The sequence below is a fragment of the Xyrauchen texanus genome, chromosome 12, assembly GCF_025860055.1.
Source record: "Xyrauchen texanus isolate HMW12.3.18 chromosome 12, RBS_HiC_50CHRs, whole genome shotgun sequence".
Lineage (NCBI taxonomy): Eukaryota > Metazoa > Chordata > Actinopteri > Cypriniformes > Catostomidae > Xyrauchen > Xyrauchen texanus.
Genome location: NC_068287.1, coordinates 13,419,367 through 13,445,213, shown reverse-complemented (window position 1 = coordinate 13,445,213; position 25,847 = coordinate 13,419,367). Strand labels below are relative to the sequence as shown.

The following is a 25,847-nucleotide window of genomic DNA, read 5'->3' as shown; positions in this document are numbered from 1 at the left end:
ATGACTTTTGCGCGCTGACACTGTGCATTAGGGCTGTCAAATAAAAATTTGACATTCAAATATTCATTGAATTAAAAAAAAAAATGCACAATTGAATGCTAAAACTGCGCATTTGAATTTTGGATGTGTGCCAAGAACTGACGACGACTTCAGATCGATCGCATTCTAGCGCTAAAAAAAGGTAAGACAGATACAGTTTACCGTAATAAAAAGCAGATATTAGCATATTTATTGGCCTGGCTGACATATATTGGTCTATCGTTAATCGTGACAGCCCTGGAATCATGCCAAATGTATATTTTACACATTAATGTCTCTTAGCTAGATCTGATTAAATCATAACTCACATTTAATGTAAAACGCTATGAGCTTGAGAACAAGCAAACACTCCAGTGTCCATTAGCCACACCCCTGCTGTGATAAATTACCCTTTCCGCAGGAGGAAAGTGCTACATCAGTACAGGGTCTGCTGTCTTTTGTCTGGTTATTGTTTTATTTCCTGATCCCTCGACCCTGCCACTATTTGTCACCCTCTCGCATTATGTGTCTCTGCTCACCCCAATGAGCCTGGGCTTAGCATGGGGCTTTCAATAACTGTCCTGTTCCTTACAGCTGGATCTACTCAACATCTAGGATTGCTGGAGAGAGGGACTAATCCCTCAAATCAAAGCATAAACAAGACTCGCCCCACCCCAGAAACCCCCTTTCACCTAAAGCAAAACAAACATTCAAGATTATGAAAGCACCACATGTGTCCTGAGACTGAGATAGAAGGTCCATTGACAGTGACATTTGCCAGGCTCTGATTTTGCCCAATCGGCTTTTAAATAATCTGATCTAAACTGAACTGGTGGACTGCAATGAAACACCCATGCACAATAAATCATGGAATTGGCAGGGTCTCCAACCTTAACAAGCTGCCTACATAAACAGCAAGTTTGGGCATCATAGGCAGCTCCTATATACAAAGGTGGTCTAAAAGTGTAGGCAACCCTTCCTTTGAAGGCAGCATTACATGTATTCGTCGTGGATAAGGCAATCTCAATGCATTGCAACGAGTTTAGCAAACAAGAAATCCATTCAAGGTGGTAGAATAGTCCAAGGATTTGCTAAATATTAAATGTGTGTTATCTCAGCGAGTACTGACGCTGACTACTACCCCTTGAGTCGTTAGTTTGAATCCAGGGTGTGCCGAGTGACTCCAGCCAGGTCTCATAAGAAACCAAATGGGCCTGGTTGCTAGGGAGGGTAGAGTCACATGGGGTAACCTCCTCGTGGTTGCTATAATGTGGTTCTCGCTCTCGGTGGGGCGTTTTGCGAGTTGTGCGTGGAAGCTGACGCTACGTCTCTGTGGTAATGACGAGCATCTGAAATCAGTCATTTATGAGGTTTCATTATGGTTAGGATGTTGTTTATGTAATCGTTTAAGAAAGCAAGTCAGGTCAGTGGGTTTTGAGATTTAGCCATTGCATCAAACAAATCAAAATCACCCTGTTTGATGAAACTCATTAACATTATTCACAAAGAAATGTGCCAGACAAGTATGTCATACCATTTTGATGGGCTTCTGGCAGAGCTCAGCCTCTGTCACGGGAGCATTCTGGTCTTTGGGCGCCAAGCCCTTTCTGGTCAGGAGCTGTAGGAGGCCTCGGATGTCTTTGGGGGGGCCCTCGGCCCCCGGGCTTCCGCCCAGCAGAAGTCCGTAAGTGCGACAGTAGATTTCAGGGGACAGAAGCAGGCATGTGACGGGAGGTTTCAGGTGCTCTTGCTCATACTGGTCACAGTAGAATGGGTCTCGCAGCTCCACTGGGACATTCTCTACAGGAAAGAAACAGAGGAAAAAAAGGATGTTAAACATGGAATTCTAATATGCTCTCTACTGTATACAATACAGTATATTGCATTTTTTTTTTTACCTAATTTCTTCTAATTTGGAATGCCTATTCTAAGTCCTCATGGTCACGTAGTGATTCGCCTCAATCTGGGTGGCAGAGGACTAATCCCAGTTGCCTCCACGTCTGAGAGAGTCAACCCATGCGTCTTATCATGAGCGCGCTACCATTATAGTGACCACGAAGAGGTTAACCCATGTGATTCTACCCTCCCTAGCAACCGGCCAATTTGGTTGCTTAGGAGACCTGGCTGGAGTCACTCAGCACACCCTGGGATTTGAACTAGCATACCCCAGGGGTGGTAGCCAGCATCTTTTACCACTGAGCTACCCAGGCCCCCACATATTATTATTTTTTAATAATAATATTTTATTATTATGAAATAGATTAATAAAATACAATTTTAAAAAGGAAATTTTGTTTCCTTAATATATTTAACATTAACCCTTTAATGAAAACAATAAGGCACTTCAGGTTGTTCTATATTGCTTCAGTATTATACATTAGTGTAACATGACCTCAATTCAGTTGAGCTACAACAGTGAGAATCTTGGAGATCACTTTTTATTTCCTCATTTCAGTACTCATGCACTCTCTGACAGCCAACTTTTTTCTGCGAGTGTGCTTTGTGCAAGTGTGCTCCGACAGTGCTTGCAGAGTTGCGATAATGAGGATATGCATCTAAATAGTCAAATTCACTTCAAAATTAGGTGAAAATACCGATTTGTTGAGGTATTAATGTCACAGTCATTTATTTCTAAAGCAAACAAAAACAGTGAGAAAAAAATAACATTTGTATCAAACTATAGAACTTGAAGTGTAACTGCAGCCTGACAGACTCTGGAAATCTATATCAATGCCCAGCCTATTTTATGTACAGCACCCAGCACAGTGTTCACTTGACACATACAGCACATTTGGGCAAATAAAGTAGGATAGCTAGGAATTCATTACCAAAAAAAAACAATCACAAACTGTGAATGGTGTACATACTGCAAACTACATTACTTTCAAAAATAGTTGCCATTCGGGCTGCACAATTAATCAAATTGAAATCGAAACCGAAATATGCCCTTTTGCAATTATTAAACTGGAAGGGCTGCAATTTAATTAAATAAATAAATAGTCTGCTCCCTTCAAAGTAAATTTGACCTGCTCTGTTCAGTCTATATTAAGTTAGTGTTTTCAGAGCGGTTCTGTGCTCCACAACTCCCTCTCATTTTTAGAGTAACAGAAGTGCTCGGAATTCGGTTCCGTTTGCTTACGTGTGCTAAACGCATTATTTACACTAAACTGGTGTCCTGCGTGAAGCATTTTTTATAATTATCTGCGGTAGCAGCATCTTGGTCATGCCTAGATTTAAAGGATTCAAGTGCATGAAGGCAAGATTGAGTCTGTAGCGATTAAAAAGTTTCGTCCTCGTCCATGCTCAATGTTTTCCAGTGCCAGTAGCAGCACTCAGGCCTCAGCTGTGAAGATAGAGCTCTGTTCTGGAATACGTATGCCATATTGTTGGTCTCCAATCACTACTGCAGCTGACACACTGTTATCTGTTTAGGATCCATCCGTGAACACTGTACTATGAATTAGGACACTACATTTCAGTACCAAGAATTCCTGTTGATACACATTGGGGAGAGTTTCTGCCTTTAGTTGTACTAATGCCATATAAATAGTTTTCTATGGCATTTTCCAAGTTCTATGGCATAGTTTTCCAAGGTCCAGGGAGGACAAAAGAGTAGGTAGGTACAGTAGAAGTGTGCGAAGGTAAGAAAACTGTCCCAATCTCTTCTAATTGGCCATATACTTCCACTCTCTGCCTTTCTGATAATCAGCTCTCAGGGCAACAGTGACATCACTTTCCCAAGTGTGCACCACAGCTGAGCACACACACTGGCACCCAGATCCTATTCTCAGAAAGCCACAAACCAGTGAGCTTCAAAAGAAAAGCTAAGCAGTTCAGGCAGAGGTCTGTGGAACCAATAAGAGCCAGGTGTGAGAGCTCTGTAGCGCATTTGATGTGCTGTACAATAAGAGGCACTGTTGTGGAAAGATCCAACCCATCTCTCTTTCTCACACAAACACACACAGAGCTTGTGAGGTGGTTTCAAATTGTAACCAGAACCACTTCAAGTGGACAACAACAATCCACACGCATAAGACCTCTGCTATAATAAAACACTCTTTTACACTGTCATGCTTTGTCAAGCTTACAATTTGGATTTGAATGTCACAGCTGTGAAAGGACAGAGAGAGGAAGATTGAAAGACTAGATTGAAAAGTTTGTGGACAAACATTAGGTTGGCTTGAGAAAGCCTAGCCTGAAAGTTTGAAGTATCTTGAAATTTGAAGATTTTTAGTTAGAAGTAGTTATGTTTCAGTAGTTTTAAAAGTGTAAAGAATATAAGACCATTCAGATTCAGTCTATCAGACAGACAGACAGACAGACGCTTGCTACCATGAGTCGCATGAAGAAAACTAGAAGTCTTAATGTTGTTCTGGTGCGGAGATATGTAATGTCTTACTTGGTTGCTAGGGTAAGCCCATTTGGTTGCTATGCAGTTATCAGGGTAATAGGTAAATGGAAAATTTCCATCCTGAGTGAAATAACTCAACCCGGATCATCTCTACGATTTTCTGGTACAGAGATATGTGATTTGCTACTTGGTTGCTAAGGTAACCCCATATGGTTACTAGGCAGATACCAAGGTGATACTTAATGAGGCTCCTTGCTATCCTGAGTGAAATAAGTCAACCCGGAAGTCTCTATGACATTCGGATCCTGAGATACCCATCTTATTGTTTGTTTCAAAGGGGTTTGTTTGCTAGGCCGCTCTAAATGGTTGCTAGGGCGTGGTTACATAGTTTCTATGATGAAACTTGAAGACTGATTGCTCACCCAATTTAAAAAAGCCAACTCATGTCTGTAGGACATTCTAATCTGAAGATATCACACTCAGCCTTTTTGAATGGCAGTCAATGGGTTTTGGTTGCTAGGGTCCACTAAATGATAGACAGACAGACAGATAGACAGACAGATATGACAGAGAGGGAGGAAAAAGGATAAATGGAAAGAAACCTATAGAGATATATATATATATATATATATATATATATATATATATATATAAATATTGTACTGACATGTCAATATTGTAAATACAGTCATTTAAATAAAGTTTGATTGAATTTGTTAGAAATAAAGATTAAATAGAGTGGCCCTCAGCATTTTAAGAGACAGATAGAAATAGAGAATTGATAGAAGAGCAGCCAAAAGTATGTTAAAGCCTTCTGTTGGTGGCTCATATTTGAATTTTGACAGTTGGTGTTGGCTCATCTGTAAGTGAATGGGATTTTTCCAGTTTTTGATTGTTCGCTGTGGGAAAACCGTAAATCCAATCAGTTAGAAAAGAAAAGCACATTATATGGGATTAGTCTGAAGGTCAGTTTGGTGCATGTAGCTTAAAAGCTCTAGGAGGAGTTAGATTTAGAATTTGGTACTTAGTTAGAATAGAAATGGTGTCGAAGTAGTTTGTCCATCAGAGCATCCGACTCCACTGTTTACAGACCTGAGCTGAAGTTGGTTCAGCAGACAGTGCAGATTTAAGCGGTGTCTTCACGGTAAGTTGCTAACTAATTTGTCAAATGCATACTGGAAAGTTAATAAAAAATTACCCCATCATTTTCCCTTTTTAATATAAATAATATAATGTTAACCCTGTCCCTGTCAACCATGTCACTCATGTTTATCACATCTGTTTGCTATGTTAGCCAGTAATAGTTTGTCAGAACATCTTTTTGCAGCTCATCAGACAACAGTGCGGTGGAGGATTGTTTGTGTCTGTTGAGTGTCGATTTCATGCCAAGTTGTTACCTAGTTGGTGAAACACAATGCTAGAAATAAAGTCCATCTTTTGCTCTCCGTGACAACGAGCTTATAGCTAACAACGTAGCTACTTTCATTGCTTGTCAGCGGAGTGGAAGCTAATGTGTAAGTATTCACCAAACTGTTTTGTTCAGGATTCACAGTTTGGTATCCCCTTCAAACAAACAGTTCCAGTCATTGCATTTAAATATATATATATATATATATATATATATTTACAAGTCTGGTTTTCCACTGTTGATAGTTTCCCCTGAACTTGTAGAGCTTGTAAACCCACTGCGGCTGTTTATCTTTTGACTCAGCAGGTGTAAATGCTTCTTGATTTACAACCTGCCCCTAATTGAAAGGCAGTAAAATATTCAGCATTTGACTGATACTAAACAGTACTGATGTTTATTTTATTTTTATTTATTCTTTATTTAAATGGTCAGCACCTGACTGATACTGTACATAAAATACTAGTGTTTATTTAGCCATTTATTGTTTAATTCTTTATTATTTCAGTTTTCATTTCTAGAATTTGCTGACAATGTATAATAATAATGATGTAAAATATTCTTTGATCAAAATATTTAAGAAAGCAGCCAAGTACCTTTGCAGTCATATCGGTGCAAAATTGGTGAACAATCAACATAGAAAAGGTCTGTTTTCATTCCAGCTCAAAAATGAGCTATATAAGCCACCATATCGGTAATCAATGAATTTCCCCCTCTAAAATCGATCAGGCTCTAGATTGGATCGTTGGATTTCCATAGAGCTGAATGCAATTTTGCCAAAACAATGGCCTGGGTGATGTCAGTCAATAAGAAAAATCTTTTCAGAGCCAAATAAAATCACAAAGGACTACATTTGATTAAAAATTACAAAAACATTCTTGGAATAATGGGCACTGATGTATCACGCACAATAAGACCAGGAACAATAAAGCAAGTAAAAAGGGGTTGAATCATAATTTAGTGTGGACTCTAAATACATTAAACAAGACAAAAACACAATGATTAGCAGGACTGTTCAAAAAGGGGGCACCATTATATTGCCCATCAACTGGGTCACACATAGAGCTCAAAACCAGAATGCAAAGCAAGATGCAAAAGCTGCAGAGATGTGAGATGAGTGGGGCTGATATAGGCTTCATTTCCCTATAGGACTGGCAATCAATGAATGACTGGTCTGTACAGCACCTTCAGAAAAAGATGGGAGAGAGCAATACCTGAAAATAAAGAGGGCTACACTAAACTAGGACAGAATTTAGTGGGCCAAGTGACACACACACAAACGATGCTTTGAAACTTTAGCTCGCCAAACTACAAGATAAAAGTAGCTAAACCAGGGCTATGCCTTTTGAGTAGTAGTTAGCTACATGATACTAGAAACCATTCACTAATATTTTAGTCAAATGAAGCTATTCTCATTTATTTTATATCCTTTTTTAAAAGCTATGAGTGTATAAAATTTTGATTTTTTTTTCACACAACACTGTATTGCTGCAACAAGTGGCAACTGGCAAGGTGTTTGTTGGTCACCTGGTTTCCATTTCATGCTGGTTTATCCCACCCACAGTGAAATCTAATTGGTCCAAAATTGTTAGAGTACAACAGTTTGGTTCCAGAAGTAAAATCCTATTAATTTTTTCCATAGAGGAATTGATAATTAATGAGAACTTCAAAGACAGACATACCATGAGCTCAGATGTTATTAATCGATTGCAGTTTGCATTTCTACTCATTGACTTTGGAAACATTATGTATTGATCGCGCGCGCACACACACACACACACACACAGTGGATTTCCTTAAATTGAAATGTAAACTGCACTGGGTAGGGGAGGAGGCTGTTGTCATACGATGATAAATTTATGTTACATATGGTAGTTAAATCAAGGAAAGCCTCCATCCTCATCATATACAGCAGGGGTGCTCACACTTCTATGGAATGAGGTCTACTTTTTTCATCATGTTATTGCAGAAAGATCTACCATGTACAATAAAGGCTATACATTATCACAATACCTGTACAGAAATTTGACGATTCTCAAATAATAACACAAACTAATATGTTAATTATGGAAGAATGGTTTCAAGTGATTATTCAAGAGTAGCAAACAGTAAATAACATAATAAAAACAGCAATGAATAAAGATTTTTTAACAGCTTTAAAAGTTTTTAATCAAGTATTCAAGAAAACATTCAGAATGAAATGCAACAAAACTACTGCTGGTCTTCACTGTATGATTATAATACATTCATACTTTTTAAAGCTACTAAAGTTACTCAAGAGCAGTTAGAGGTTTTCTTGTTATGGTTGTTTGATTATGACGACACACTAGACAGCAGCAGGTCAATTTAGCTTACATTTATGGTCACTTTAGACATCAGTCTCTGTGTTTACATGAATAAATCACCAAGACGATCATTTTTGCACAATTTTGAAATGTATTTGACCGTTCAGATTATGCATTTTCGGAACACACACACACACACACACACACACACACACACACACACACACACACACACACACACACACTACAATCACTAGTGAATTATAAAATGAAATGCTCTGGATTACTTTCAACGGCAGAATAAGAATATTAACTTTCTAATAAGTGACACAGGCATAGGCTATCACAAATACAGCAAGTTAATTTAAAGTTATTGACATTTTAAATCACTTTTAAATCACTTGTACCGGACAAGCTTTAATGTCGAGCCCTGATTAAATATTGCATTCAACATTCTCCGATAACAATTTTTTCTTCTGCAGTTTAGCTCCTAAAGTAAATGTATATTGTCTTAAAGGAGTTTTAGGTATTGTTTTGGAAAACAAGCCAGAAAAGACCAATTAAAAACATATTTTGTTCCAGTGAAAGGGGCTAAGACTCTCTCACCTTTATATTCACTTCGATCCATCTTTAACTCACAAAAAACTAACTTTCTCTTCTTAATAGAGCTGTGTATCACCGATTTTCTTCACGATAAGATACACACAGTGAACGTGACAAATGTATCATGTTTCACTGCGTCACGAGCAATCATGTTATAATCTAGCTGCTGCAAATGCACACGAGTGACGAGTGTCCCTGCACCAGAGTGTGCATCAGGAGGCAGAATATTCAGTCTCTTCCCCGGTCACTTCACGCAACTCATAGACGCAGTGCTGACTGCACAGAGAAATACCAGTTTCAGAGTTTATTTTCATAACCTGCTTCCTTATTATTTGAACTTTACTAAAGGATGCTTTAGAGATATAACACTGGGGTGTTTCATTGAGAAAAAGAATGCGGCACAATAATCGTTTTCTCTTGATTATCTTGTTTTCATATCCGTTAAGCAAAATCAAAATAACATTTGATTAAATCGCCCAGCCATATTTTACTCTCATACTACTTGCATATTTGAATATACCTTACTTTATGTAATTTGCAATGCTTTATGGGATTACGTTAAGGTGACCACAGTGACCAAGTTTACATGGACACCAGAAATCGGCTTATTATGAGAAAGTGGCATATTGCGATAAAGCAGTATTCCAGTTCACATGCACTGTATAAGAGGTGTACTCTATATTCCCATATACATGCATCTTGTCAGAGAGCTGCTTTCTCCACAGCAATGTAATTTCCCCACGAAGCTTGTGTAAACAACAAACATGACAGAGGAATACTTTGCCATTTTATTCTCTGTTGCTTTGCTTTATTTCCAGATATTCTAGAAGTTGTTGCTGTGTTTGTGACCTTAACTTTCTATCGCGACCTGCAGTGGAATTGCTCTGCAATAGTGGGGTTTTCCCCCTTACAACTCTGGGACTCCCCCAATGTATGAGCGCACATATGCGAATGTGAGAGACTGTTAATATTTTACATTGGTGTGTATAAATGGATATACTTTTTCCACTGTACTCTGAGAAATTCTGAATTCTTTCCGGTGTGCTGACTTCCAATGTTGGGCTCCATTCTATGACATTTGTTATTTGGTCTGTTCACGCACATGCGCTCTCTTCAAACACCCATCAGAGCGCCGCTTATGTTCTTACATTACCACATTAAGCCACGTTCTAAAGGAGAAACCAGGATGTGTTAAACCACTTTCTCTTAATCAGTTTAGCACCATAAGGAAATCTGCGTTCTCGTTTTAATTGTTTCAGAAAGAGCATGTCAATTTGGTCAGCTTTGTACCTTTGACTCTTTTATCCAATTTTCAAATAATTTTTGCATCAAATAAACATTTGTAATGTGATTGACCTTGCAGCTGGTTGGTTTGGTTCATAGCTTAGAACTCTTCTGAAGTACTTCATGAAATACATACAGGAAAAAAAATGAATGAGATGAATACTTCCAGAACCAAGAAGAATATATATGTATATATATTTTTTAAAAGTGGGAGGGGGCATTGCTGCACTATTAAACATCAAAAATGTTCTGACTGGCAGAGATTCTGTTGCGTTGTATTGGGATGCCAGTATGTGTGGACAGAGAATTTACAGGTTGCTGGAAATTTGTCACATTGTGCCTCATTAGGACACAATGTTGCTTGATGGGGAAAAAGCAGTTAGAAAAAAAGGAAACTCACATAAAGTGAAAGAAGGGGAAACAACAGAAATACTCAATAAGGAGTGTGTCAGGGGAGGTGACAGTTGTTATCAATGTCCTTTCAAGGCTCTATTATGACAGCAAACATAAACTCCAAGTGTCAACACTACCCATGCCCTTTTCTTCCTCCACTTCTCTATTCTTCCTCGAATTCCCTTTCACCCTCCCGCCCTCCCTCTCTCCCTCCCTCTCTCTCTCTCTCTCTCTCTCGCGCACACAAGCGCACACGCACACACAAATGTCAATTGAATCATTGCAGAGGTAAAAGGTTAAAAGATTCAGTAGATTTGGATCAATGGCAGCAGTGGGCGGTAAAGGAAAATCACCAGACAAATGGAGATGATCGCTCCGATCGTTACTCAACAATAGGGTTATTGTGGGGGGAGTCGCGTGGCACCATGCGAGGTTCAGACGTGTGAACGGCGAGCTCTGCACACTTTGCTATTTTTAATAATTTGTGTGTCAGAAACCGGTGAGATTCGATCTAGCGGCTTGTTTTGTGGAGGAACACACCTTCGGGACAGTTATGTGGATGAATGTACAGATGCTTTGTGTTTATTCTGCCTATTGGCTCGAGTTTTATAGATTTTTTCGGTTATGTAATTCTGTCTCACAAAATTGAATAGAAGCACTGTACTTGAGCAATCCGATCGCCGTGGGGGTTCTTGTAGGTGTACATGGACTGTTTGAGTTTAGAGGGATGGACGCCGGTTGGCGCTGTCGTGCACAGGGTAAATGCACATATTTTTCTTTTTGTTTGGTTCTGGGGGAAGTTGGGGGTTTGATTGTTGAACTAATGCTGTATAATTTTGTTTTTGACACACAATCTATTTTTTCCAATATGTCAAAATGTCAAATGTTAATGAGTGGATTGTCTCTCTCCACATGGAATGTGAATGGGTTAGGGCACTCCACAAAAAGGAAGGTTATTTCTTTTCTTAAATGAATGAAATATGAAATAGTGTTTCTTCAAGATGTGTTTAAGGCCTTGCCAACTGGCAAGGCTCCGGGGCCAGATGGCTTTGCCACAGAGTTCAACAAATCTTATGCTACAGAACTGGCTCCACTTTTATTAGAAGTTTATACAGAATCATAAAAGAATGGAAAGCTTCTGCCAACCATGATACAAGCCCGGATCAGTCTGATTCTTAAAAAGGACAAAGATCCAAGTGAGTGTAAGTGTTCCCGTCCAGCTAGAAGTTAAAATACTGTCAGAAATTTTGGCTAATTGATTAAATTATGACATATCATATACATATAGATCAGTTGGGGTTTATTCGGGGCCACATAATATTATTCTGATAACGTTAGGTGTTTCATAAATATCATGTGGTCAGTGGCAAATTATCAGTTTCTGGTCATTGCCATCTCACTTGATGCCGGCAAGGCATTTGATATGGTAGAATGGGATTATCTTTTTAAGATTTTGGAAATGTACAGGTTTGGGAGTATGTTTATTGGATGGATTAAATTACTTTGTAGACACCCTGTAGTGGTGGTACAAACAAATGGATTTTATTCTCAGCAAATTTGAGTTAATTTTGACACTTTAATAAAAAGGTTTGAGTGATGTGGGCAGGTGGGCTTCATTACATGTATCTATGATTGGGAAGGTTAATGTTATTAAAATTAATTGTATTCCAAAATGTAACTACCTGCTACAATCTCTCCCTGTAGATGTCCACCTCTCTTATTTCAAGCAAATTGATAGCATAGCAAAGTCCTTCATTTGGAATGGTTAAATGTTGATTCTATGTACACATTTTGCTTTTCTTTATTTATTGTAAGAATCTCAATTTTATTGCAATTTTTGATTGCAAGAATAGGGTTGGGTGATATGGTCATGTGTGATTATTAAACTGCAAAAGGTTGCAATTAAAGACGGAAGAAAATGCTCTAGGCGTGCTGCAAATTAAATGGATTACGTTCTTTTCCGTGAACTTAAGGTGCTCATGTGCTTGTGTTTTTAATCACAATTTATAGCAGTTCATGTGCATTATGAAAGAAAAGTACTGCAGGTTCAAGCATTAGCGCAATTACAAACATTAGAAACAACTACAAGTTATTAAAAGAAAAGGAGATGACAACGCTTCATCAGATACAGTACATTTTAAACAGGGAAATTCTAAATAAAAGCACCTGGTGAAGTTGAAGTAAATAGGACACATACTGTATTTCTTGTATTTAAAAGAAATCATACTACAAATAATAATTCAGTATTATATTATAATAATAACCTTGACTTGGTCCCACAGTATAATTTTGTATTATTCAATATTCAACAGGATTCCAAAACAGAAGTAGTTTTTGCACACCTTGTTCATTCACAAAACATGATTGAGTAAAAATATATGAAGGTAAATAATGTTTTTTTTTTTCATTAAGCTACTACGTATAATTGTATATAAAATATAAATAAATGTAAAAGTGCATTTCAAAGAAAACAATTACATCTCATTCTCACTTATGTTCATTTAGTGAAAAACTGTGGGAAACAACTATTATTCTTAATTTAATTTTCATTAAATGCCTTAAAATATTGAATCTACTTGGCTACAATGGCTGTTTGGATGAAATGATAGTTCCTCCAAATCACTTTTTAGCCATTTCAGAGCAAATACATAATAGGTCCAGCCCTACTAAAGAAAACAGTTTGAATTGAGTCAGCGGAGCAGAACTCCAAAAAGCAAACAGATGTTTGACATCAAAGTCTCCAGGAGACATCTGCAAATAGGAAGTCGAGTCCCCACACCCACAGTTCATGCGGTGCTGTGACTGACGGGTCAGCTGATCTTTACACGCCTGTCACATTCTCAGCAAGTCTACAAACACAGAGAGCTAAAGCCTACAGAAGTAGATTACACGTCAGGATCTATATCATAAGAACCATTGTTTTACTTTCCTGATACAAATTCCTTCTTTACACACCAGAGAAGTGGTCAGCCTCATATTTGGAGAGGGTTGTCATGGGAACACTGCACATTAAAGTCTTAAATCGAGCAGGGATCACATGACCACACAGACCATTAATGACCACCACACAGTGATCTACTGGCCTCTCTGGTTAGTAATATGCTAATCCATTTAATAGGATGAGACAGCATCATCAACGAAATTGTATTATGTGCTCAATAAAATAACCAAATTAGACTAAGGCACTGACGTAACGTACTGGAACAACCACAAAAGACATGCTTTGTGAAGTGTAACTTTTTTGGATGTTAAAATTCTTTCTCCTATACAAGTTTAAAATGAGCACACACAACCAAGTCTCCATTCAAAAACCTTGTGAGTGGTCTACATAGGCAACTTAAGGCATCATTTTTAAACAAAAAGCATGCATCCGTTACTGCTTCTAGCTTTTTTTTTAAGCATAGGAATGCGTACAGTCCGAACGGCCCCTTACAGCAAGACCGTTCACTAACTTATTGAACAAAGCCAATAGGCAAGCCATTTGTAGGTTGACTTCCCAAGAGTGGCATATCCCAACATGACAAATTCTGACTAAAAAAGGGTGGACTACTTGTTGGTCTGAAAAATGGAAGATGGGACAGAACGAGAACGTGGAAAACCTGTTGGGAAAAATGTTTGCTATTCTTTTTGGTGGAGCTAACGGCACAGAAATTACACACAGCTGATAGTCAATTTGAATGCAATACAAAACTGAAACTAAAATGCAAAAATACAAATTAAATTTGCCTTTTTTAAATGATTAGTTCACCCAAAAATTTAAATTCTCTCATGATTTACTCACATTTAAGCCATCCCAGATATGAATGTCTTTCCTTCTCCAGCGGAACCAAAATGAAGATGTTGATAATAGTGCCAGACACCTATATATCGGTATCGCCGTATATATGCAGATATTACAACTTTTTTCAGAACATATAATGCTGAAAACAATGCTCTAGAAAATTAGGGTCATAACGTAGTTTGTCCAGAGCGCGCTCCAACTCCACTGTTTACAGAGTGGACTCTGAGCTGGCGGTGGCTCCGCAGACAAGGTGGAGTAAAGCGGTGCGGAGTTATGCGGTGCAGAGATAAGCGGTGTCATCTCAGTAAGTTGCTAACTAGTTTGTGAAATACATACTGGAAAGTTAATAAGCAATGACCTCATAATTTTCCCTTTTCAATATAACTAATATAAATGTTATACCTGTCCCTGACACCTATGTCACTCATCAAATCTGTTTGCTGTGCTAGCCAGATATAGTTTGTAAGTGCAGTAAGTAATGTAACAGATTGAAAGGTAAAAATCAGAGCTTCTTTTTGCAGCTCAGACAACAGTCTGGTGGTGGATTGTGTCTGTCGAGTTTGATTTCACACTACGTTTTAACTTAGTTGGTGAGACGCAATGCTGGAAAGTAAATAAAGACCATCTTTTACTCTCCGTGACAACAAGCTTGTAGCTAACTAGCTAACCACATAGCTAATTTCATTGCAGCTGAGTGGAAGCTAATGTGTAAATATTTATAAAATGTAATATTTAAAAGTCTGGTTTTCCACCGTCGATAGTTTCCCCTGAACTTGTATAGTAGAATACGGTGTAACACCACTGCCGCCGTTCATCTCTTGACTCAGCAGGTGTAAATGTTTCTTGTTTTACAACCTGCCGTCAGCATTTGACTGATACTAAACAGTACTGATGTTTATTTTGCTATTTATTGTATTTTTATTTATTCTTTATTTTTTCATTGTTCATTTCTAGAATTTGTTGACAATGTATAATTATTATTATTATTATTATTATTATTATTATTATTATTATTATAATAAAATATGTAAAATATTCTTTGATAAAAACCAAAATTGGTTCAAGAAAGCAGCCTTCTGAGTACATTAGCATAGTCATTTTGGTGCAAAATCAGTAAACAATCCACATAGAAAAGGTTTGAGATAAAAAAAAATTTACTAGATCGGCCACCATATCGGTAATGTTTTTCCCCTTATAAAACGGTATCGGTCTCAAAAATCCCATATCGGTTGGGCTATAGTTTATAAGCACATTTCAGCTCAGTATGTGCATACAATACAAGTTAATAGGTGCCATCAGACTGCTGGCTATTAGACAGTCCAAAAGGCATATTTAGGCAGCATAAAAGTACTCCACACGACTCCAGTCAATCAATGAATGACATCTGATGCAATTACGGTGGGTTCTACATACTTTTTTGTTATAAACATTTTTATTGACTCCATCCACAAAAAACAATAAATACGGAATTAGTTATACAAGTAACTTTTACACTCTATTGGGTCTTTGTCCTTTATATGAATCAGTCTGATCCGGGCTTGTGTCATGGTTGGAGGAAGCTTTGCATTCTTTAATGATTCTGGTTAAACATTGAACAAAATTGGAGCCAGTTCTGTAGTATAAGATCTCAAAATTCAGAGGCAAAGCCATCTGGCCCCAGAGCCTTGCCAGTAGGCAGGGCCTTAATTACCTCGTCAAACTCCTTCAAGTTATCTCTGAGTCAAGATAAGTTTTTTGCTCAGTCATCAATTTAGGGAGTTATAATGGTTCCACAAAGTTTCTAATATTTTCATCAGTAGACGAAGAACTATAAAGCTCAAGATTAAAAGGCATTACTCATATCAATGGCTGAGGTACAACTCTCACCACCAGCAGATTTCACTGAGGGAATGGTAGAAAAAGACGCTCTCTGTTTAACATATTTAGCCAGAGGTTTTCCTGCTATGTCCCCAAACTCAAAATATGATTGTCTTGCCCTGAATAACCAAAACTCCACTTTCCACAACAAAATAGTATTATATCTGTATTTCAAATGGGTCAATTCTCTGAGGCAATCAGACAACATAAATGTGGCGCTTCAGCTCTGCCTCTGCACTTTTAATATTCTCTTCCAACTCTATGAATTCTCGTGCTTTGGATTTTTTGGTGAATGAGTCATACTATATGATCCAACCCCCAAGAACCGCCTTAAGTGCCTCCCAAGCCACGCCCACAGAAGACACTGAGGACCAGTTGGTCTCCATATAAACATTGATTTCAGTCTTTAACATTTGTTGGAAATCAGGATTTTGCGAAAGAGATACATTAAAGCGCCAACTATATAATTTCTTTTTCTCTGTATGTGACATCTCGAAACTCACCAGGGCGTGATCTGATACTAAGATGTTTCCAATTGAGCAATCCACAACAGATGAAATTAGGGATTTTAATATAAAAAAAAAAAATAATTTAAAAAACAATATATATTATTAATATATATATATATATTCTAGAATAAATCTTATGGACCGATGAAAAACAAATTATAGTCTCTACCAGATGGGTTAAAAAGTCTACTGCTCTACGGGGCTTACACACTTTTGCTTCACTATGATCAAGGACTGAGTCCATCAATAGATTAAAGTGTCCTCCCAATATTATATCATGAGGGGTGCCAACGGTTTGCAACATACTTTCAAGATCTTTAAAAAAAAAAAAAAAAAGCCCTGATCATCAGCATTAGGTGCGTAAATATTAGCCAAAAATCAACCTTTGCCCCTGAATTTCCGCTAAAACAATAATGACTCTTCCTAATTTATCATATGTTTGAGAAATTTGAATTGTAGATGTTTATTTATCAATGTAATGACTCCCCTGATCTTGCTTGAGCCAGCACTGAGGAAAATATGTCCACCATATATCTTTCAACATTTTTCAGCTTACTGCAGGAAAAGATGCATTTCTTGAAGAAACACCATATAATATTTCTTACGTTTAAGAAAATAAATAACATTCCTCCTTTTTATGGGGTGCCCCAACCTATTCACATTCCACGTGGAGAGAGATAATCCACTAATGTTAACATTTGACATTTTTATATAATAAAAAATAAATTGTCAAAAACAAAATTATAAAGACCACATTTCATCATTAGTGCAACAATAAAACCCCAAACTTCTCCCCAAACAAAACAAAAAGAAAAAACGTGCGCACAACAGCACCAACCAGTGTCAATTCCTCTAAACTCAGAGTCCATGCACGCCGACGAGAACCCCCATGACAACTTTGCCATCAGATTGCTCAAGTCCGATGCTTCTATACAAATTTTGTGAGGCAAAATTACATAGCAGTAAATACTTTGTAAAACAAACTCCAGCCAATAGAAGGCATAAGCACAAAGAACAAGCAGATTCATCCACAGCTGTCCAGAAGGCATGTTCCTCCACAAAACAAACTCTAGCCACTAGGCAGAACCAGAACAAAAAGAAACAAAAAAGGTTTCCCAGTTCCTCGGATGGTCAAGTGTATACTTAACAAATCGAGTTGACTCAGAGGCCACATAAGAAACACACAATGATTTCCTCAGTCCATCAACTCTATAAAAGATATTGCTTGTTGTAGGCATGTAGATATTTTGTGGTCATACTTATCATTGGCCAGGAACTTCAGTGTAAAAGCGATCTTCCATCATTGCAAGTTTCTTGAAGGAGTTTCACTCCAAAAAACAAACTCCTGCCACTAGGTGGAACAAACACAAAAAGAAACAAAAATGGCACCCAGCTTCCTCAGACAGCCAGAGTAAGTACAGCGAGTCAATCCACTCACATGAGGAACACCAAATGGCTTACTCTGTTATTATGAAGGACAGTGCTTGCTTGGGGCATAAAAATACTTTACCGCCATCCTTAGTATTTATACTCAGTTTGGCCGGGAACATCCATGCAAAAGCGATCTTCTGTTGATGTAAGAGATTCTTGTTTTCCTTAAATCAATCACGTTTCTCTCGACAAATTCACAAATATGGGAATAAGAACATTTTGCGATTCTTCCAAGAAAGCTTTCCTTTGCTCTCACCTCGTGCAACAAGATCTTTATCGGATCATCTCAGGAATTTGGCCAGGATTGATCTGGGCCTGTCTCTCTCAGTGGATCTCCAAGATGGGAATCTGTGAGCTCACTTGATTTCCAGCTTATGGCCCATTATGTCAAGCAGACTCGAGAAGACCTCATCTAGGAATTTCACAATATCGCTGCCCACCTCATGCTCAGGAATTCCAACAATTCACCTTGTTATTCCTGCTGCTCCTATTCTCAAGATCTTCAAGTTTTTCAAGAATCCGCTGTTGAACTTTGGTCAACAGCGGATTATAAATCCCTCGCATAAGACTCCAGATAATCGATCCGCTTCTCAACATCTGCCACTCTTCTAACTAACTCAGAGAATGTTTTTTTCCATCGCCGTAGTTGAATGACGTATTACAGTGAGATCTTCAAAGTCAGCAACAACTTTCATCAGCATCACAAACATGTTGGACAGTTGACACTGGATTTCCCCAGCCGCACCATTCAAATAGAGCACCCGGTCAGCAGACCAGTCATAGGTTTCAGCTTGAGCACGCAAGTGTCTTTTAATATCTCCAGAACCCGAGGATTTTTGATTTTTTTACATATTGACTTCAAAGAGCAAATATGTAGCAGGGGGTATCAAATCTCACTGGATTATAAGACAAAAATAACTAAAAACTAGCAAAGCACACAGAGCTCGTCTCTCCATGCGTGGCATCACGTGACTCTCGGGATCTACATACTTTACATTTCACTGGAGATAAACTGGATTGAAATGTGTACATATATGTACTAAGCAGATTTTTCTCCAATGGTGAAAGACAAGATCGCCACACTGAAAACTCATTCTAATTCTTCCTTTATTATGGAGACTTAAGGGCGTGTTCATCATGAAATAAGTAATTATTCTGAACACAATAAAAACAAGAAAAGGCCACTGTCATTCTGTGTCACCTCACCTGATGAGTCACCGTGGTGACACATTGATGATTGGAGCATGACTAATGCAGGCAAACTGCTCACAGGACCATTAGAGAGAAAGAGGTTTCGGTCATAACAGCACTGGCTGTCCTTAAACATTTGTGGTCAAGGAACATTTTATCAGTCGAATTCTCCCTTACAGTTATCAATAACAGTGCAGAGGGAGATAAGAGGACAGTTCCTGCCATCTGTGGATGGAGTTTGAGTTCTGAGTGTTAAAGATACGTGTTGTGACATTTTACTTTTTGCTGATGTGCCTAAAACTCAGGAACAGAATGTGCCAATGTCAATGTCTTCCACAGCAATATGCTTAGTCTAGTTAAGGTATTGCTTGAAATTAATACCAGATTGTTTATCATTTGCGCTCCAGTTGTTTTTGAACTCAAAGCTATTTCAGCCAGGACAGAACTCCAAGAATAGAGCTTTACATGAGACGAGTTCCTCCAGAAAGAAGCTGTGGCATGAACCGAAAAGACAAAAAAGAAAAAAAAAAATACCTTGCTGATAATACAGGTAGCAATTAGCAGTACAGCATGTTTTCCTCATTGTCATGGGCTCACTGCAGACACAAATCTCTCAAAGCAGGACCAGTTCTCTCACATGAACATGAGGGCCAGACTCTTAAGGCCCAGGTACAGTTGAAGTCGAATGTTTACATACATCTTAATCAAATACATTAAAACATTTTTTTTACAATTCCTGACATTTAATCTTAGAAAACATTGCCAGTCTTAGATCAGTTAGGATCACTACTTTATCTTAAGAATGTGGAATGTCAGAATAATAGTAGAGATAATTATTTATTTTAGCTTTTATTTCTTCATCACATTCACAGTGGGTCAGATGTTTACATACACTTTGTTAGTATTTGGTAGCATTGCCTTCAAATTGTTTTACTTGGGTCAAAGTTTTGCGTTGCCTTCCACAAGCTTCTCACAATATGTTGCTGGAATTTTGGCCCATTCCTCCAGACAGAACTGGTGTAACAGAGTCAGGTTTGTAGGCCTCCTTGCTCCAACACGCTTTTTCAGTTCTGCCCACAAATTCTCAATCAGATTGATGTCAGGGGTTTGTGATGGCCACTCCAATACCTTGACTTTGTTTATCCTGGTTGACAAATTTGGGAGGTATGCTTGGGGTCATTTTCCATCTGGAAGACCAATTTCCAACCGAGCTTTGACTTCCTGGCTGATGTCTTTCTTCAAAATATCCACATAAATTTCCATCTATTTTGTGATGTGCACCAGTCTCTCCTGCAGCTAAGCACCCGCACAACATGATGCTACCACCCTCATGCTTCATGGTTGGGATAGTGTTCTTCAGCTTGCAAGCTTCACCCATTTTCCTCCAAACATAACGATGATCATTATGGACAAACAGTTCAATATTGGTTTCATTAGACCAGAGGACATTTCTCCAAAAAGTAATTTTAAAAGAAATCTTTGTCCCCATGTGCACTTGCAAACTGTAGTCTGGCTTTTATAATGGCAGTTTTGGAGCAGTGGCTCCTTCCAGACAGGCCTATTTAATCCAGTCCTATTTCCATCTGGCTTGGCTATGTGTGCCAGAATGGGAGACATTGACCAGAGGGTGTGGTCGCGCATGTCTGTTATTGATCTAGGGAGTGAACACAAACACAGAGGTGCCAGTCAACCGAATTCAGAGCTTAATTAAACATCAACCTGGTGAATTAAGTACATTTTAGCTTTTTTAGGCAGATCCTAACAGTGTGCTTAACCTGCAATAGGTTTGAACAAAGGTAGGGCTGGTCGGTGTAGCGATATACATTATATCGTGGTGGCGGTATAGTGTACATTTTTCTAAATATCTGCGTGATGCTCCACCTGGCTGCACGTGAGACTGAAAGCAGGAGAGAATAATAAACATGGAGAAAGATGAATGAAACAAGACAAACGGAGAAGTAGAAATTTATATTTGCATTAAAAGGTGCTGTTTTCTAATGTTACTGGATGAGGGCGCCCTTTCTGATGCGTATTCGGAGAAAGATAGAGGCTGTTTGAGGCTCAATGTGCGTTCTTTTGTGTTCTCAAGGACTTGTTCGACATCATCCACTACCGAAGTTCAATTCCAACACTCAAGTATGAGAATGCATAAAGTTAGCCGGATGCATTCTTGATTATTTCTAATATAGAGGATGCATCGGATGGCGACTTGTGGGCAAGAACCCATTTGAAGTCTCATAGTGGTACAGTGGCAGACAAAGTTGTTTCCCCTCAAGAGATTGCCGCTGTAAGCTTGCGAAAGTCTGATGGCTCAGTTGTCATATTCAGTCAACATTTCTTGTTTTTTTTGGGCATCATTCTGTTAAAGTAATAAACACATGGAGGAAAAATGTGTTTGCAAACTTTATTCTTTTAACTTGTGACTAGTCCTGCAAAACCTCACTGGTGTGTTAATGCCAGTAGTTCTCTCACTCGGTTCAAATGTGCTGGGACAGGCAACTGCACAAAAGGATGTTCACAGCACATCTCAAAAATCTGCTTCTTTCTTTACCGAGATCATAACAATGCAGTCTTTCTTCAACCTCCATTCATATGTACCTGCATAACCTCTGATGATTCCTTTATTTATTTATTTATTTCCAAAGGCAATGTTTCATAAGCCATGCTGAATGCAAGATATATTTGTTTGACTTCAAGATGGTGCAGAGGACTGTCCTGCCAGCGCCCGATTTAATTAATTCTGCCTGTGCAACAGTGTGATTAAATGATGGCAAAATGCGATAAACGGTTAAACTAAACATTTATTGCAAGACCTGTAATGTAAACCAGCATAATGTAGAATTTTTGTATAGCTAAAATAGCTGAAAATGGCTTATCCCGGAAGTGGTCCACATTCAAGATTGATAATGGCAGCCCCCTAGTTTTGCCAAAAAATAAGGTGGATAAGCACACATGCCCATAGTTACCATTGCGGACACCGTCAAGTTGTCCTAATGGCATCTGTACTTCTGCAACCACGGAAAGAGAAGCGATCGCAAAAATACCTCAGGAATTATTAAATATCACCTTCTCAACAGCGCATTTACATATAGTAGTCTATATAGAGTAGTTACCAAAAAGGTTCCCAGTACCCAATGAAAGGATAATCCAAAACAAATATGCGATGGAGGGGTTTGCTTCATAACCAAAGAAAATGCTTATATTCAAATAAAGAGAAACCTAATTTTTGCTTGGATTGAAAAACGATGCAAAGTAGATAAAACAGATTAAATACTATTAGTAATAATTACAGTATTTATTGATAAAGTTTTTATTATTTTGGACATTTTGTTTTAATTAAAATGGAATTTTATTTATTTTGACTTATTTTCAGAAGTTTTTGAATTACTAAAATGTGTAGGCTATATAAAAATGTCAAGAATATCGCTATATAATTTGTTTACACTGGTTGCCAAACATTTGGAATAATATACAAATTTTGCTCTTATGGAAATTTTTATTCACCAAAGTGGACATTTATCACGTCGACAATTTATAAATTAAGGACATTAATAACATGAAAAATTACTATTACAATTTGAAAAACATTTCAGAACTTCTTAAACTACTTCAAAGATTTCTCATCAAAAAGTCCTCCACATGCAGCAATGACAGCTTTACAGATCCTTGACATTCTTCCTGTCAGTTTGTCCAGATAATCTGGTGACATTTCACCCCACACTTCCTGTAGCACTTGACACAGAAGTCTTGTCGGGCACTTCTCACGCACCTTACAGTTTAGCTGATCCCACAAAAGCTCAATGGGGTTAAGATCCATAACACTCTTTTCAAATGATCTGTAGTCCAATGTCTGTATTTCTTTGCCCACTCTAAACATTTTCTTTTAGTTTTTCTGTTTCAAAAGTGGCTTTTTCTTTGCAATTCTTCCCATAAGGCCTGCACCCCTGAGTCTTCCCTTTACTGTTGTACATGAAACTGATGTTGAGTGGGTAGAATTCAATGAAGCTGTCAGCTGAGGACATGTGAGGTGTCTATTTCTTAGTTAAGAGAGTTGTACATCTAAGTTGTACATCTGGCCTTCCACATCTCTTTCGGTCCTTGTTAGAGCCAGTTGTCCTTTGTCTTTGAAGACTCTATTGTACACCTTTGTATGAAATCTTCTGTTTTTCATCATTTAAAAACAATGATTGATTGACGAGCTTCTAGAGAAAGTGGTTTCTTTTTATTATTATTATTATTTTTAATCCCCTTTTCTCCCAATTTGGAATGCCCAATTCCCACTACTTAGTAGGTCCTCATGGTGGCCTCAATCTGGGTGGTAGAGGGCAAGTCTCTGTTGCCACCGCTTCTGAGACTGTCAATCCACACATCTTATCATGTGGCTCACTGTGCATGACATTGCGGGGACTCACAGCACGGGAGCCTCATGCTACTCTCTGCGATCCACACACAACTTACCACATGCCCCACTGAGAGAGAGAACCCCTAATCGTGACCACGAGGAGGTCACCCCATATGACTCTACCCTCCCTAGCAAATTTGGTTGCTTAGGAGACCTGGCTGGAGTCAAACTCATGATTCCAGGGGTGGTAGTCAGCGTCAATACTCGCTGACCATTTTTTACTTAAAGACATGCCAGTTAATTGCAAACTGTGGTAACTCAAAAACAAACACAAAGACAACGTTAAGCTTATTTTAACTAACCAGATAGCTTTTAACTGTGTTTGATATAATGGCAAGTGATTTTCTAGTACCAAATTATCAATTTATCATGATTACTCAAGGATAAGGTGTTGGAGTGATGGCTGCTGGAAATGGGGTCTGTCTATATTTGATCATAAATAACTTTTTTCAAATAGTGATGGTGCTGTTTTACATCAGTAATGTCCTGACTGTACTTTGTTATCAGTTGAATTCCACTTTGGTGAATAAAAGTACCAATTTCCTTCTGAAACACCAAAATCTGTACATTATTCCAAACTTTTGGCCACCAGTGTATATATATCGCCCACCATTATCACATGGTTATTTAATATATAAACCCTTCTGAAATACCAACAAAAAAGGGTTTATATATTATAAACCTATTGTGTTACTGACCATGATATAAAAAAATGTATACTGTGATTCTCATTGCAGTTGGAACAATATTTATGATAATGGTCATAAAACTGATAGAATGATCTTATCGGAGACATAACAGTATTCATAAAGCTCTGGAGATACTACAATAATAGTATTTTTGATATATTACACTATTTTTGACTGCCCTTGATGCCATTAAATTCATGGTGTAAGTAATTTAAAGTCAACATGAAACAAAATTTACAACACTAATGTGACAAATTTTTAGAGTGAAACAGTATATTCAACAAGGTTAAAAAACAAATTATGAAATGACTTGATTTTATCCACTGGGAGTTGATTGGGTCATGAAAAATAGGCCATTACATACTAGAACTAGGTGGATGGAGGGAAGGAGTTAAGAAAGATCAGTTACTCACCTTGCGGTTTCATTGTATGGAAAAAAAGATAAAGTAATTGGCGATGACTGAGTTTAACATTCTACCTAACACAAGATAGATAGTCATACAGGTTTGGAAGAACAAAACGGTGAATAATGACCATTTAAAATTTTGGGGCGAATTATTCCTATTAATAATATCTACAAGTCACATCATTGCATATTAGAAACTCTTACATTCACTTCAGCCTGAAGATGAAGTTCGACTTGCAGAGCATGCCAATGCAACACATATTTAATAATCCTTTAATTCTACCCGTTTCTGAGTCAAGCATTAGGAGTACCAAACTTTAACCAAGAACTAATGCAAGCAGGAATGCCGAATTACAATCTGAATTAACATTGGCTCATGAAGTGGACACATCAGGGCTTTTAAAAACAATCCATGCATGTACAAAAAACACACTCACTACACTGTGTAAAGCACCTAAAAAGAAACAAATTTTAGCATGTGGGTTTCAAATAACAGGCCAGAGACCTGTTGTTGAGCATCATGCATCCACACACACGCACACACACACACAACTGACAGCGAGACCCTCCTATTTTTGATAGAAACAGTGACTTTATACTCATCAAATATGTTTCACTCTAGGCCTAGTTAATTATATTACCATACAAATGATGTGTTGATGCCAATTTAATTTTGTAACACCCTAATTTTCTGGACTGAATTTAGCTTTTTACATGAACGAATGATACACAGTGTTTTATCTTCAACAAATATGCCACACTAAAATCATGTTAACACACATATTGTTTATGTCTTGTTGCTATACATTTAAAACAGGGATAATTTTCATGTTTACAGGTTGGCCCCCATTCACTGCCATTGTAAATGCCTCACTAGAACCCAGATTTTTGTTTTTTTAAAGAAAAGGAGTGACGAGTACATTTATTTTTGTGGTAATCAACATTATGCCAAAAATGCTGTTGACTGAGCTCAACCTGTATTGAACCTGGAACATTCATTTAATGTTGATGTACTCCAATTATTATTTCTTTAATGTTTATTACTAATTATTATTACTTTAAATAATTAAACTTAGCATCCACTTCAATACACTTTAACCAAATGCTCTGTCAGAAACCAAGACCTCCATCAAAAGTGCTCTTGTGGGTGTGTTAACAAAAGGATTCGTTCGTGTGTGTCACTGACAAATGAGCGTCTTCAAGAGCACGCGCTCTCAGAATGAAATGTTCGTAAAAATGACA

At 37.9% G+C, this 25,847-nt stretch overlaps 1 protein-coding gene across 4 annotated transcripts in view; it reads right to left on the bottom strand.

The window, feature by feature from the left end:
- Positions 1-25,847, bottom strand: part of LOC127652658 (calmodulin-regulated spectrin-associated protein 3-like) — a 60,330-nt gene that overhangs the window by 33,421 nt on the left and 1,062 nt on the right. For all 4 annotated transcript variants that reach the window (XM_052138928.1, XM_052138929.1, XM_052138930.1 and 1 more), the window contains exon 2: positions 1,553-1,818. In XM_052138928.1, the coding sequence (XP_051994888.1) occupies positions 1,553-1,818 (266 nt within the window). The remainder of the gene's footprint in view (positions 1-1,552; positions 1,819-25,847) is intronic.